At 41.1% G+C, this 14292-nt stretch overlaps 1 protein-coding gene across 11 annotated transcripts in view; it reads left to right on the top strand.

The window, feature by feature from the left end:
• Plekhg1 (pleckstrin homology and RhoGEF domain containing G1) overlaps nt 1-14292 on the top strand; it is a 256733-nt gene that overhangs the window by 139045 nt on the left and 103396 nt on the right. The window contains exon 1 of one of the 11 annotated variants that reach the window (XM_004856884.4): nt 4929-6020. The exons of 8 other annotated variants lie outside the window; for them this stretch is intronic. In XM_004856884.4, coding sequence (XP_004856941.2) covers nt 5930-6020 — 91 coding nt within the window. In that variant the 5' untranslated portion in view covers nt 4929-5929. Of the gene's footprint in view, nt 1-4928; nt 6021-10410; nt 10665-10717; nt 11077-14292 lie in introns of those variants that run through there. 2 more of the 11 variants (XM_021237914.2, XM_004856883.3) reach the window with 2 other exon arrangements.

Here is a 14292-nt window from a genome sequence, read left to right as displayed (position 1 = left end):
ACTGCTATTCCAAGGATATATTCAGGCAGGTACTTGGTTGGAATGCTGCAGCCACAAATTATGACAACACCCGTGTGGTAAAAGAAGCTATTTCATAATCCAATTTATAACCTGGTTTTCAGAATGCAATTTTGCAGAAAGTGGAGATGATGTCAGTGAATAAATAAAAAGCGTGACCTGGATGGTAGACCTGGGGCTGCTTTTAGATCATGTTGAGAATTTTTGTACAAAGTTTTTTTCCTGATAATTGCTGAATTAAGACCTCTTTCACAAATTCTGCCATAAAAGGAATTATCAGTAATTTAAATCAGCTTCTGTATTGTTATGGTTTGGATCTCAAATGTCTCTCAAAAATCTCATGTGTTTAGAGATAGGCCTTAGAGAAGGGATTGGATTATGAGAGGCATAACTGCATCAATGGGTTAATCTGTTGACGAGTTCATGGCTGAAGGGGCTATTAGAGGTGGGGCCTTGCTGGAGGAAGTAGGTCAGTGGGTGTGTGCCTTGGAAGGGTGTCTTTTATCTCCAGTCCCTTCCTCCCTCTGGCTCTTTCCCACCCTCTCCACTTCCTGTCTGCTGTCAGGTGAGCAGCTTTCCTCCACCACACCCTTTGGCCATGATCTTTCTGCCTCACCGCAGGCCTCAACACAGTGGAGCCAGCTGACTGTGGACTAAAATCTCCGAAACCATGAGCCAAAATAAATCTTTGTTCCTTTTAAGTTGTTTATGTCAGGTATTTTGTCATAGCAAGAAAAAGCTGGCAAACCTAAGAAAAAGCCACATGCTTGTGCTTCACACTTGGTTGCTCATGGTTTTCTATGATAATGGGCCCACATTTGAGATCCTAAAGTTGTTTTCTCAGAGAGACTGTCCGGGAGTGAGAAGTAGATCACAGTGTTGACACATCACCCAAATTCGTGGGATCTTTGATTCATATATTTGGAAAGTGTTCTTAAATGTCAGACAGAGACTCCAGAGTTCATATTTCACTAATCCAGAGGGAATCTGGAACCCAAAGAGGTTAGTGACTGGCCAAGATGATAAAAGTGGCCAGCAGATCTGAGATTCCACATATCTCAACTCTGGGTCTTGTGTCCTTTCCACACATCATTTCACAAGCAGCAAATGTTGGCTTTGAGTACATAAAATAAGCTCAGCTTTGGGGATGGTTTTTATTACTAAATCACTAGCAGGATAACCAGTAGTCATTGTGGAAATGTAACTCCTCAGTTCTCTTAGAGCAACCTAAATTGCTGGGTTTGTTGTTTTGTTATGCCGTCATCTGTGCAGACTCCTGAGTAGAAGTTTTACATCTACTCCCCCTTTCCCCAGACTGTCCTTTTGTGACCCCTTCTTTTAGGACTCCTTTGATGTTCATTTTAATCTGATTATACTTAGGTGAAAATGCTGGACAGGAAAGACTACACTGTGATTTACTGTAACCACATTTTATAAGGACCCTTGTCCGAGTGACTATGCAAGAACAATGTCATGGATATTGCCCAAGCAGCTCTGCTCCATGTCTGGAGAAAGAAAAAAAAGCTGAGAAGACAGAAGACTCATAATAAATAGATTACAGGATAGGATCATACTAGAATGGAAAAGGAAAGTAGAAAGGTACTTTCTGGGAGGGGCACTGCTAGAATAAATAAAGTTACTAATTGTGGTATGCAACTGTATATTTGCAAACAAGAAAAATACCTAGGTTGGGTGGTCACTGTGGGCCTAATGCCAGGTGTACCAGCAATCTGTGCCTACAGGAAGTGAGGCAGCCTGGATGGTCTTTTCTCTCCACCTGCCTCCCCCCAGTTACTTCTCAGCCTTCAAGTGGCCCTGGGAGGACAGTATTGCTACTGTTTCTAAGGGTATGACTTGGAGAAGCAAGGAGCACGTTTATTTCCCAGAGGACCTTTTTACAGTAATGAGTTGGCATGAGGAGTGTGAAGATTCTGAAAACACTTTGGTGGAAACAGTAAGAAAGCAAAATCTTGAAACATAGGGAGAAAGGGCAGTCCCATTTTTAAGTACTGTGCCATAATGTCCACAACTACAAGGTGTAACCCTCTCATGAGCCCTGCCTCTGGGCCATTTCCTTAATAAACATTTGAGGGAAGAGGCAAATACTTATGGAAAACCTAATAATCCATCTCACATAATTAAGGACCCCCACATCAGAGGTGTGATTTCTCTTGTGTGTTCCTAGAGGGATCCTTAAAGAATTTCGGCCCGATGTAAGAAGGTACTTTAAGGATAAGAACTGCCTCCCCGCCAGGTGGCCTGGGTTATCTGACCAGCGATGCATTGCTCAGTAATCAGCAGTATCCAAGCAGAGAGAGGACATACTTCCTGAGCTGTCATAAGCTGATGAGGACAATGTCAGACAGCCAGTGAGGAGTTAGAGTAGAGTACCCCCAAGACTCCTTTCAGTAGTGATAAGCTGTGATCACAGCATGTTAGTTCATCTGCTCCTCTGCTAGAAAATGAGCTCCACAAAGGCAGGGATTTTACTGTTTTCTTCATTGCTATATCTTTGGTGCCTGAGACACTATACATGGCAGTGGCTCAATAATATTGAGTAAATTAATACATCAGTCAAAGCAAATGTGAAATATGTTTCTGGCTTGGAATAAGCTTCGACTGATCTTACTCATACCAACCACAAAGGGGCTAAAATTTGGCAGTCCCTTTCAAAATAAAAAGCCAGGGTCACCATTCTAAAGAGGCATGTAAAGTCAAACTGCTGTCTGCTTTGAAGACCAAAGATTCTGGAGTTAGTATGAAGTTGTGTCAGCCTGACAGAGGCAAGGCACTGAATTAGCTCAGCTGGTTCACACTTAGTGTTTTTAACCAAGGACTTTTACATTAAGGGGCAGATTGGCTAAGCCAGGTGAGCCAGAGGGGATGTGCCACAGGAGAGACAGCTACAGCCGGAAGCCTTAGCCTCTGGTCTCTGGGACAACCCACAGGGATGCTGAAGGGACGAGGGAATGAAAAAGGGTAAAGGTGAAGGGAGCCTGGGAGGCTGGGATCACAGAGGGTCTGTGTAGGATGCAGCCATTCCTGACCCCTGGACCCCTAATCAGCAAGAGAGTGGAGGGAATGCCCATTTCCCTGTCTTCTTGCCTCATGACATTGGTGCCTCCCATTAGCCGAACCTACCTGGACACCAGCCAGCCAGGGAGCAGGGTGTGTACACCTGGGCACAAAACAGGACCCAGGGAAGTGGGGGTGGGGACAGTATGCAAGGAATACCCATCACAGAAGGGTTTTTTGCCTTATATTCTAATTACACAAATAATACGTATCTAATAAAGTATAGGGACAGCATCAAAGTGAGTAGTGAAGGAGCTCACCTAAAACCTCACCTCTCCAACTGCTAGTATTTATAGTTTGGCTTGTTCTCCTTGTTTTTTTCTTTTCTTACACACTTGTAAAGGACTTGATTGTTCTTATTTATAATAAACCAAAATAAATTTGGTTACACTTGTTTCGTGACCTAATTAGGATAAACCTGCAGGGGTACAGAAAGCTCCTTTTCCTTCTCTTTGTTCTCTTGATATAAACAAGTTACTTCATGTACCTCTGTGGGAACTGGGAATTAGGCAAGCGCTTAGACTCACAAAAACTTTCAGCAAGTTTGACTGTCAGCGTGGATACCGAGTAATTAAACATTAGATGAAAGATGAGTCCAGCTGGGCTTACTCCTTGAGACTGGAATGGGAACTGTAAGGGCAGGCAACCTGAGTAGAGCTTGATCTCACTTTTCAATGGAACGTTTCTGTCCACCCGAAGGGCAGTTCGAGAAGATGGGTTAGAAAAACAAGCCAATTATTCATGTACACATTCTTGGTAGTTTATATCTATGGCGTAGCACACTACTGAGTAACACTCGTCACACTTCTCATTCTTTATTTGAGACTTGTCCACTCTTGCATGGCAGGCACTCAAAGAAGGCAAAGCCCATGCCCATTCCCTACCCAGCATGAAATCTGAGGCTCAGTAGGTCCCAGTTATCGAGGGTGAGTGGGTGACTCTCTTAGTTAAAAGTCAAGAGAAGGGGTAAAGGGACAAGGGTTCTCAGGTTGTTGCTGTGTTTGCTGCAGTTCAAAAAGCAGAGATCTGTACCCAGGGCAACGGGTGGGTATTTGTAAACATACACTGGGGTCAGCAGCCTTTGTTGCCTTCAGCCCACAGATTAAACTTTTTAAATGTGTTTCATTATGAAAAGACAAAATGTCATCAGAGTGACAGATAAAATTGTCTTATGTAGCATTGTGCATTGATCTCAGTGAGGTATTTCTATTTCTTGTTCCCTTACGTGAGAATATTCTAGCAGGAAGACTTTAGTTTGCTTCCCTATGTTAATCCATGATCACAAATGTGCGTAAGTGTTACTACTTATCTTGTACAGTATTAGATATTCCTGTAACAACTTTTTTTCTTGGCTGTGTTGAAACTGGTTGTGTTAGCCAGACAGTTGGTTATTCACATTACTTACTTTTGTATGCTTATTAATTCTGCTTAATTGTTTTTGAATATGTTCTTTTCTCATATTTTGATGTTTTGATGTTTAAAACATTATGCAGTCTTCATAATAAGACTTCATGAAGTAAATAATTGTGCATATAATTGCAAAAAGCATCAACTTTTGAACTGAAAAGAAAGGTTTTTTTTATGCAGTGCATCTGAGGTTGAAATAACAGTCTTGTTCTGCAGTGTGCTTTACTACGCTATAAATGACAAAAACAAACCCTGTTTCATGTTTTCATCCACTGCAAGAAATCAGATTTCCCCAGGGTTTTGTCTGTTGTACCTGCTGAAACACAGTAGTTGAATGCAGTAGCATTTTAATTCTTTTTTATTAAAAGTGCTCAAAATTGTTTTTTAAATGTTTTCAAAAACAATTTAAAACACTTTATATAAAAAATTCATGAAAGAATTAAGTCACCTCAAGTCACTTAGGAGTAACTTCTGCCTTCCTGGAGTGGAATGTGCATTTGGTGTCATACAAATTTTTGCCTCAATAGGATTGTCCCTTGACGTGCTACAGGAGGCCAAATGAATATAAGCTCCAACCCTCTGCCCCCTACTTTGGCTCTAAAAATTAGGTTAAGCTGTCAACCACTGTGACACTGATGGTAGCTTTGGGAGTGGAGAAGAAGAATGATTGCAGTGGCCCTGAAACACGGTAATTGCTCCAGGGAGGTTCGAAACTGGTTCAGAAACTGATTTAAATTTGCACCAAGTAGCTTGTTTGTGTCTCCCAGCCCTGTTGCTTGTGAGAATCACTTCTGAAGCTACAACCACTGGGTCAGCAGAGGGTGGGGGCAGCTGCAGTGTGGATCTGAGTCCTCCCCTTTACCGCATTGCACACAAGGAGCTGTGTCGCAAAAGAGAGGGGAAAGGTGAGCAAATGGGGGTTGTATCCCCTGCCAGGATGTGACAATGGTTGTTACTCTGGAACTGTAAGAGATTCTTGTTTTAATTCATATTTTGGAAAATAATACTGCAGAATTTCAACAGAGCCCCCCAGCTCCTTCTGCAAGTTCAAGTGCTACATTTTTTTAGAGTGTTCTCCAAAGTATAGATTGTGTTGAATGCCTTTAGTTATGAATGGATTAAATGTGTTTTTATCTGCTGGGGAAATATGTGTCTGGAAGCAGACTGCATTCTTTCGGGGATAATTGGTTCATTGTGCTTAGCACAGCGAGTCCTCCAATGGTGTCCTTAAAGATAGGACCCGTAGATTATGGAAAGCAAGAGGCTTATTGTAACATATTTGTTTGCTTGCTATCTAAAAATTGTGCAGTTCAGAAATAACTAAGACTTGATTTCATTGTCTCTGGAAAATAAAAACCAAATATCCTAATAAAAGAGCAGCGTAAAAAAATAGAGCACATGATTGTCCCAGAAGCAGAGAAATGAGCCCATGAAGGGAAGGGACCCTAAAACAGAGCAAGATGTTAGCGCCCCAGAACACACACCTTTCAAGACCATCTCTGCCCGCTCCTCACTGACTGGTAGGTATAGGCGAGAGAAGTTAAATCATAACTGCAGGGGAAGGGTGGGCTGTGAAAGCCAGTGTGCTGAAAAACAGTAGACTTTGTGTGTTTGTTAGAACTCTTTTTATGACCATGCTCAGTACTGACATTTACTGCAGTAGGGGGTGAGAAACTAGATTTTCAGTTGGAGGATTTGAGTACTGGTAACTAGTATTTTTAGCTTGGTTTCTGTTGTTAGATTCAGTGCTCTGGGAGCAATACAAAAAAATACTTTCATTTAATCTCTCCTATACTTAGTGTTTATGTCTGCTTTAGACCTCTGTCCTTTGCTGAAAGTATTTTTTCAATTTGTGAAAACAAACTCACTTGCCATTAAAATTATTTCACCTTGAAAAACAGCTCTTTAGAAAGACAAACACACCAGGTTAGACCTTCTTATTTGTTTGACCAAGTGTATAGATTCATTTGTACAACAATAGCAAGGCAGAATTTGTAGTTAGTGGTGTTTACTAGGTTTAGAGTAGGCCGAGTGTGTATGGATTTTTCATAAATACCTGCAGTGCGGAAGGGTCTTAGTACATTACTGCTCACTTGCAGGAGGAAGGTCAGTGTGTCCTTCAGAGGGTCTTTCATGGGGATATGTAGCACTCTGGCTGGGCAGTTGACTTCAATGTTTGCCACATATATTTTGTTGCATATTATTAGAAAACAATACAATGATATTTTTGCAAATAAAAATGTTCTGATAGATGAAAAATATTTTTTAAATATCTTGTTAATATACTGTGCATTGGAAAATAGTTGATGCTATCATTTGTTTTGGTTCTACTATTTGTCACAATGGTGATAGCTTGACTCACAGGACAAACAGGGTTCGCAGACACACTTCCCCAGCCTTTAAATTGCTTTGTTCCAGCCAGGCACATGGCACACTCCTGGAACCCTAGCATTCTGGGGGGCAGAGGCAGTAAGATCACAAGTTCAAGCCCAGCCTGGGCAATTTAGTGAGAGCCTGTCTCAAAGTAAAGAGTAAAAAAGAACCGGAGATACAGCTCAGGCCCTGTGTTCAATCCCCAACAATGCCCCCCCCCCAAAAAAAGATATGTTCCATGTGTAAAACATTATATATGTTTTGAAATATCCCCTTGCGATTTCTACCACCTTTGTGTCTGAAACTGTAATTTTCTAGGACTTCCTTAGCCAGTATTGATTATATGAAGCAAATCTTTTCTTGAGCCCCAAAATGTATGCATGCCTTTGCCCTTCCTCACCTCTCCAATCCAGTCTCCCCGCACTTCATCAACAAGCTTCTTGGAGCTGTTGCCTGGCTGTAAAATCAGCAAACAGTCTCCCCTGAACCAGGCCTGGCTAAGTCCTTGCAACTGTGCGTTACCTATGCTTCCACCGTTCCTTCTTCCCAGCCCTACTACCCAAACCCATTGTGGTCTCATTCCTAAAATGCCTGGATAGTTCCTTGGAATGATGGGCAGGCTAATTCATGGTAGATTGGCAATGATTCCATAACCCTTTCTAGGGGATTTCCGAGTTTTAACTGATAACTTTTACCTCAAACCAAAAAGTCGTTGATTTCTGATGCAGATTGACTATCCCTAATCTGAAAATCTGACATCTGAAATGCCCCCAAATCTGAAATGCACCAAAATCTGAAACAGTTTGAGTGCCGACAGGATGCCACAAGTGGAAAATTCCGGGCCGTGAAAATTTCTTTCATGAACAAAATTATTACAAATATTATGTAAAGTTAACTTTGGGCTATATACATAGGTAAATGTGAAACATAAGCAACCTTATGAATGTTACAAATTTTACAAATGTTACAAAATTTAAAATAAAAAGTCTAAAATCTGAAACCCTGATCCAAAACATTTTGGATAAGGGACACTTGACATGTAGTAGGAGTCCTGGCACTATGACAAACTTCTAGGGAGGATTTTTCTTTTTTGACAGCAGTGACTTTTTGGCTGTCTTCCAGTTAGGCCCCAAGCTGGCCTGCACGCTCCTTGCTTTATGGCTTGTGTTTTCGCTCGACTTGCTATCCAGATGCATGCTGCCTTCCTATGTCTTGCCTCCCTTTCCAGGTGGAGGCACTGGGAAAAGAACCCCTACTTCTTGATTGTATAATCAGTGCTGGAAGGACAATAAAAAGAGTTACTTTTCAGTAAGAGTACAGTATCTCTATCCCCTAAAGAGACACACATGTGCATTTACCTGTGGCCAGTCTCACTATCATTCAGAAAGAATTTCTACTGAGCAAAACCCAGTGTTAACATCAGCAAATGAATTACTCTGTGAGAAGTGGTGAGGACACCTTGAAGGTTGCTCAAGAAATGTGTTTCTCTCTTCCCTCTTCTTTCCTCATGGTGGTGGTGGTGGTGATGTGTGTGTGTGTGTGTGTGTGTGTGTCTGTCTGTCTGTATGTCTGTATGTATATTAGTTATCCCTGCAGTGTTCATTTGTTAATTCATTTTGCATATCCATGGTACTTAAGTAAATATAAAGGCAAAAAGTGTGTGTGGGCCTCTTGATCTAAAAAACCTTATAATTTAGAAACCTAAGATTCAAAATACCTTAACTCCTGGTTATTTGTGGATTCAGTATAGTTGGTTTCAGTTATGTGCCAGTGAACCAAGAGGTCTTTACTCACACATGCTGATGATCTTGCCAAAGCAAGAATCAGAGACAAACTAAGACGTGACTGCCTCCTAGGACCAGATGTGGCCCGTGTGTCACTTCAAAGCTGCCTTTCAATATTGTCACTTGCCTTGTGGGTGAGCTTAGCAAACTGCCCACCAGCCTATCACAAAACAGCTTTGCTGTTTTTGTTTCCTTGTAAGATACACAGCATCTATTAGAAGTGGCTTTTTAAAATCATGTGTACTGGCAGGGCTGGCGATTTAGCTCAGCGGTTCCACCGCCTGCTTCATAAGTGCAAGGACCCGAGTTCAATCCCCGGTACCGGGAAAAAAAAAAAGAACTAGCAATGTAGTTCATTGCAAAGGCCTGGGTTTAACCCCCAGTACCACCAAAAAAAAGCAAGAGAAAAAGTTTATTGTTAAAATCATGAGTGCTGGCAAAAAGAAGTCCAAGGACAATAACATTTAATTGGATAATAATAGTAGCCAACTTGATATCTGAGGCTGTGCACAGAAAATAAATGAGCCAGGAAGCCAAGAAACTGTATATTTGGCGCCATCTGGGAGTTTAGATCTTTGTGTCTTCTAGTGTAGGAAGGTTCTCTGGTCCTTGCAGCTGACAATCCAGAGCAGAAAGATACAATTAGAAAATAATTAAATAGCAGACCGTGCCATACTTACTCTAAGTGTAATAAGCAGCTGTTTAACAAATGGACAGAGCGAGGCAAGAACAGGGTTGAAGATGGGATGGGAGTGTGCAAGCTTGGAGCTGAAAGGGGGCTAAGCAGAAAGGAGGGTGCTGTCCAGGCGCTGTGTAGGACACACAGACATCGACTTGGGGCCAGAGAGTCCCTGTGGGAGTGAGAACAGAAGCTGCGACAGTCTGCACAGCCTAGGGAGGACCCTTCCTCTCAGCTGCCTTCCAGTTTCTGTCAAGCTGGTGGATCCCATCGGAGGAAATCGTTGCAACTGGCCCTGTGAACTACCTGATGTACTTCCATCTGAAGGCCTGATTGCAGTAGCACTCTGTATGTTCAGCCTTATTTGAAAGGAAATGGGCCTTCAAGCAAATTATCCTATTATGTTGTTAGTTTAAAACTACTTAATAGGCATGATAGAAATAGCCATATTAAAGATGATCTGCTAATGTTTTCCATGACCACAAGTGAACGCTTTACACTTCTATTTAAAGGATTTTAATCCTTTGAAGTAGTTTTTTAGGTGTCTCTACATGGACAAAATCTGTATTTTGAATTTCAGTTCCGTGGTGCAGTAATATCCTGTACTTCTAAAAACCTTCATCTAAGGAACTCAGTATCTTTTCTAAAAATATAAACCTTTTGAATTTTATATAGAAATAGATACAGCATTTTAAAAAGGACAGGTGGCCTTAGGAAAATCAAAAGCCCAAATAATTTGGAGTCTGGCTTACTGAAGTGTGGGAATTATATCATTCTGTCTTTACTATTTAGTATTTATAAACTACAGATACCTGAGTATAGCTGGGCATGGTGGCATACACCCATGATCCTAGCACTCTGGAAGACGAAGACAAAAGGACCCCAAGTTCAAGCCCAGCCTGGGAAACTTCTCTAGACTCTCTCTCTCTCTCTCTCTCTCTCTCTCTCTCTCTCTCTCTCTCTATATATATATATATGATCATAGAACTTAACTGCTTTTTGAAGAAATCCCTATAAGTTTTGATTTTACATATTTGCCTTTAAAACTTTTTCGAAAAGTCAAACTTAAATGTGTTCTTGTGTATCTTGGCTTCCTTAAAACTGTACTGTCTTGTTAACATAAACTCATTTTCCAAGCTGCCCTCTACTGGATGTGATTCACTCTCATCCCCACCTCAAACTTCCCTTTGAAACTTATGTTAAGGATGTATCCATTAAAGTTGAAACAAGCTCATACTTCAGGAAGTGAACTTGCAAATATCTGAACTCCCAAGATCTGGCTTATTTTAACGTGGAGTTTAACGAGGACCTCGGCCAGAGCCACAAAGGTAAAGCCCAAGCAGCTTTAGGCGAGTGTGGGCTGTATTTGATGTTCACAAAAGAATGGAAGTCGGAGGGTGTTGCTCAGTGAAGTGTGCATTTGCAAGTTACCCACAGTGGTGTCTATTGTCCTGTTTCTCAATTGAATGATGTCATGTTTTATTTAAAGCTCTCCGTGATGCTGAAGTCTGTGGTCTGGTCGGCATACTAGGGGGGAAAAGGCAGGGAGAAAGTTGCAAATCAGGTTTTTGTAAAGCCTTTGTGTGTTGGGGTTGAGAGATAAAAGCTGACTCATGCAATATTTCCACGGAAAGTGCTGCACAGACTGGTAAAGGCGTCTTGTTTTACCTGACTGAGCACCCAGTGAGGTCACTGCATCAGCTGGAGGCAGACGATGTGCTGTCGCCAAGTGGAGCACAGGTAGGTGCCAGTGGGAATGTTCCCAAGGAGCAGATGCCGCCGGGACCAACTGGCTCATCCCTGGGGAGCAGCCAGAGCTGGCGCACCGCAGTGAGAGGCCGTCGCAGGGGCTTCTCTGCAGCACCGTGCAGGGACAGACCCGGCTGGCTGCAGCACCAGTGTTCTGCTGCAGGTGCACCAGAGTTCCCTCACAATGGAATTAGGCTGCAAGATGATTTCTTTTACCCTACATCTGAACTGCAGTCTCTTTTAAATGTTTTTTGTCTTATTTTGGTTTGGTTTGGTTTAAATGTGAAAGTTAGGTTGAAATAACTAGAGAACTGATATTCACAACTCTGGGGAGAAATCTAAAATCTTAGCTTGTCAGGTGTAGAATGCTTAACAGTTCAACATGCTTTCTTTGTGAGATTCATGCAAGCTAATCTGGAGGAACAAAATAAATGTTTGCAAATCTTATGCTTAGCAACTGCAGTGATAAAATTGAGTCTGAGTATAGTGGCAACCAACGTTGACTGAGTAAACACGGTTTCCATTTTCAGTGCTCATTGGCAGGAAATACTTTTGTTAGAAGCAATCACTGGGGCAAAGGAGGCATGGATTGTATTGGAAGCTGTTTATTGCAATCTGATTTTATTTTATTAACTACTGACTTATTATTTTATTATTAATTACTGACTTTTTGAAAGAAGATGTATTTTTCTGGTATTGCTATGCTTTATCATATACTGAATATAAAAATCAATTATTTTCATTTAAACTATTTAAATAACTGATACAAATGGAGGTGAATTTAATCTCCTTAAATAATTTTCAGATTATTAAAGCAATACATTTATCAAAGAAAAAAATATTTAACAGCACAGGAAAAAATATTATTCAGTCTACTTGGCAAAGTGAATGTTAATATTTTATTCTATATTCTTTCAACCCTTTTCTAATGTGGATAATAAAGTGATAGCATCTGAAATTCAAAACTGGGATCACACTATATATGTGTTTATTAAACCACGTATTTTATTTAGCTATATATTTGGACCTTTTCTGTGCCTTTAAGGATTTATGAGAACATGGCATTTAATAGTTTTATATTGTGCCTTCTAAAAGGATTTATTTACTCTGATCTCTATTGTTACACACTTCAATTTCTCTTCCTTCTCCTTTTACTTGAAGAAAATATATAATGTACTTTGCTGACAGATTTACTCAGAGTGCTATTGTTAGTCATTTGGAATTCTTCTCTTCTTCCTCCTCCTTTTTCTTTAAGAAAATGTTATTTTGCTTAATGCCCAACTGCACAGAGATGTTTTTGGAATGGAGTGTGTTCAATACAGATGAAGCTTGTATATGTAACTAACATTGTTTAGTAACTCCCTTGAGAGCATTTTTATGCTAGCAGGAAGGTGCTGTTCAAAGTGAAGCTAGAACACAGATTCTTTTCTAATGTAAATTAAAAATAGAGGGGTTTTTTAGCCTTTGCCAAAGTCAATGATATATTTCATCATCCAAGACCTGGCATTAATTGGATGTAGAAGAAAATTGCTAGTGTGTAGTTGCTACTTGTGCCATGACTCCAGCTAGGAATAGGCAGTGCGGTGGTGGCAGCCAGTGATCTTGCTGGGGATTCAGAGTCATAGCTGGAAGGTTGGCTGGGATCCGGTGGTGAAGTGATCTAGTCCAGCCGCCTCACTCACTGATAAGGAAACCAAAGATCAAGACCAACCTTGACAATGCAGAGGTAGGGCAGACATTTGAACCCTTTGACTGGAAGAGAGTATTATGTCATAATTTAGTGTCTGTCCTGTCCTTTGAGTTCCCTCTGTACACAGCATTGGGGACATACTCATACACATGCACACACAGTGTAGCCCCTTTGGGTACCTGGTACCAAATGCTTTAGACAAGCATCTTATGCTGAGTTCTTTATTTCCTGATCTCTAAGTTTCTTTTCTGTCCCATTATTTTATGACTCCACATCCATGTACAAGGAATAATGGTCTAGAAATCAGAAACCATAGCCTGATTCACATTTCAACTTTGAGCACTGTGTACTTAACCTGTTTCTTTTTTTTAGTGATAAAATTTTTTTTTAAAGTAGTGAAACACGTGAAAGAACTGTGAGGTTGTTTAGGAGGCATAAGGATAATTTTAATAAAGAGTTAAACCATTTATATTACGGAAGACTAATTAATCTGTTAATACAGACTGTTTGGGTTATCTTTTGCTGCATAATGAGTCACCCCAAATCTCAGTGACTTGAAACAGCACTGGTCATTTATAACCTGTGAGTCAGGAATTTAGGCGAGGTTCTGCTAGGCAGTTTGTGTCGTATGGGTGCAGATGGACATGGCAGGGCTGGAGTCATCTAAAGGCTTCTCATTCACACGTCTGGCGCCTGAGCTGGAAATACTCCAGCAGCAAGTTCAGAATAGCTAAGGTCCTTTGAGCATCTCTGACTAGCAGTGTGTTTCACCACATGCTTCCTTCAGCACGGTGGCTTCAGGAAGCCAGAACTATCTGTGTGCTGGTTGGGGGCCATGTCCAGCCTGTGACTGCAAGATTCCCTCTGTCTTCGTGCTCTGCCATGCTCTAGGGTATTGCTGTCATTATCATGGTGAGGTAGGAGACAAGGTCCTGCCATTATCTGAGTTCCAGAGTGAAAGGAAAAGAATGTAGAGGGAGAAAAGACACCTGATGTCAAGAAGTAGACCCCCAAGAGGCATATATCATTTCCTCTGGTGACAGCTTGACCACATGGCCCTATCTATGGCAAAGGAGGCTGAAAATGTGCTCAGTTGAAACTATTCACTAAGGAAAAACAGAGAGTGGATTTTGGTGGGTGTCACAGGCTTCTCAGTAAGTGTGGCAGTACAATGGATAGTTCAGAGTGCCCCATAATCTTTTATCTCCCACATTAAGTCACCACAGAAATAGCGTCTCAGGCCTGGGGATTTAGCTCAGTGGTCCTGCTGCCTACCTTGAAAGTACAAGGTCAGGAGTTTGATCCCCGGTACTAAAACAAAAAAAAGAAAAAGAAAAGAAAAGGAAAGAAATAGTGTCTCTCAAAGGTAAAAACAGCTGATTTGCATAAAAAGACATAGAGCAATTTTCTTTGGTCCCCTTTTAACCAGACTGGCTGGAGTTACCAGTTAGCTAAGGCAAAATATCTATATTAGCTGTGTTAACCAACTCCTTATTCCCTACTCAGCTGAGCTAGCC

This window comes from Heterocephalus glaber, unplaced genomic scaffold, assembly GCF_053883595.1.
Source record: "Heterocephalus glaber isolate CG9 unplaced genomic scaffold, H.glaber_assembly_v1.0 deba00001593, whole genome shotgun sequence".
Classification (NCBI taxonomy): Eukaryota; Metazoa; Chordata; class Mammalia; order Rodentia; family Bathyergidae; genus Heterocephalus; species Heterocephalus glaber.
Note: the sequence above shows the minus strand (reverse complement) of the source record. Positions and strands in the feature narration are given on the sequence as shown.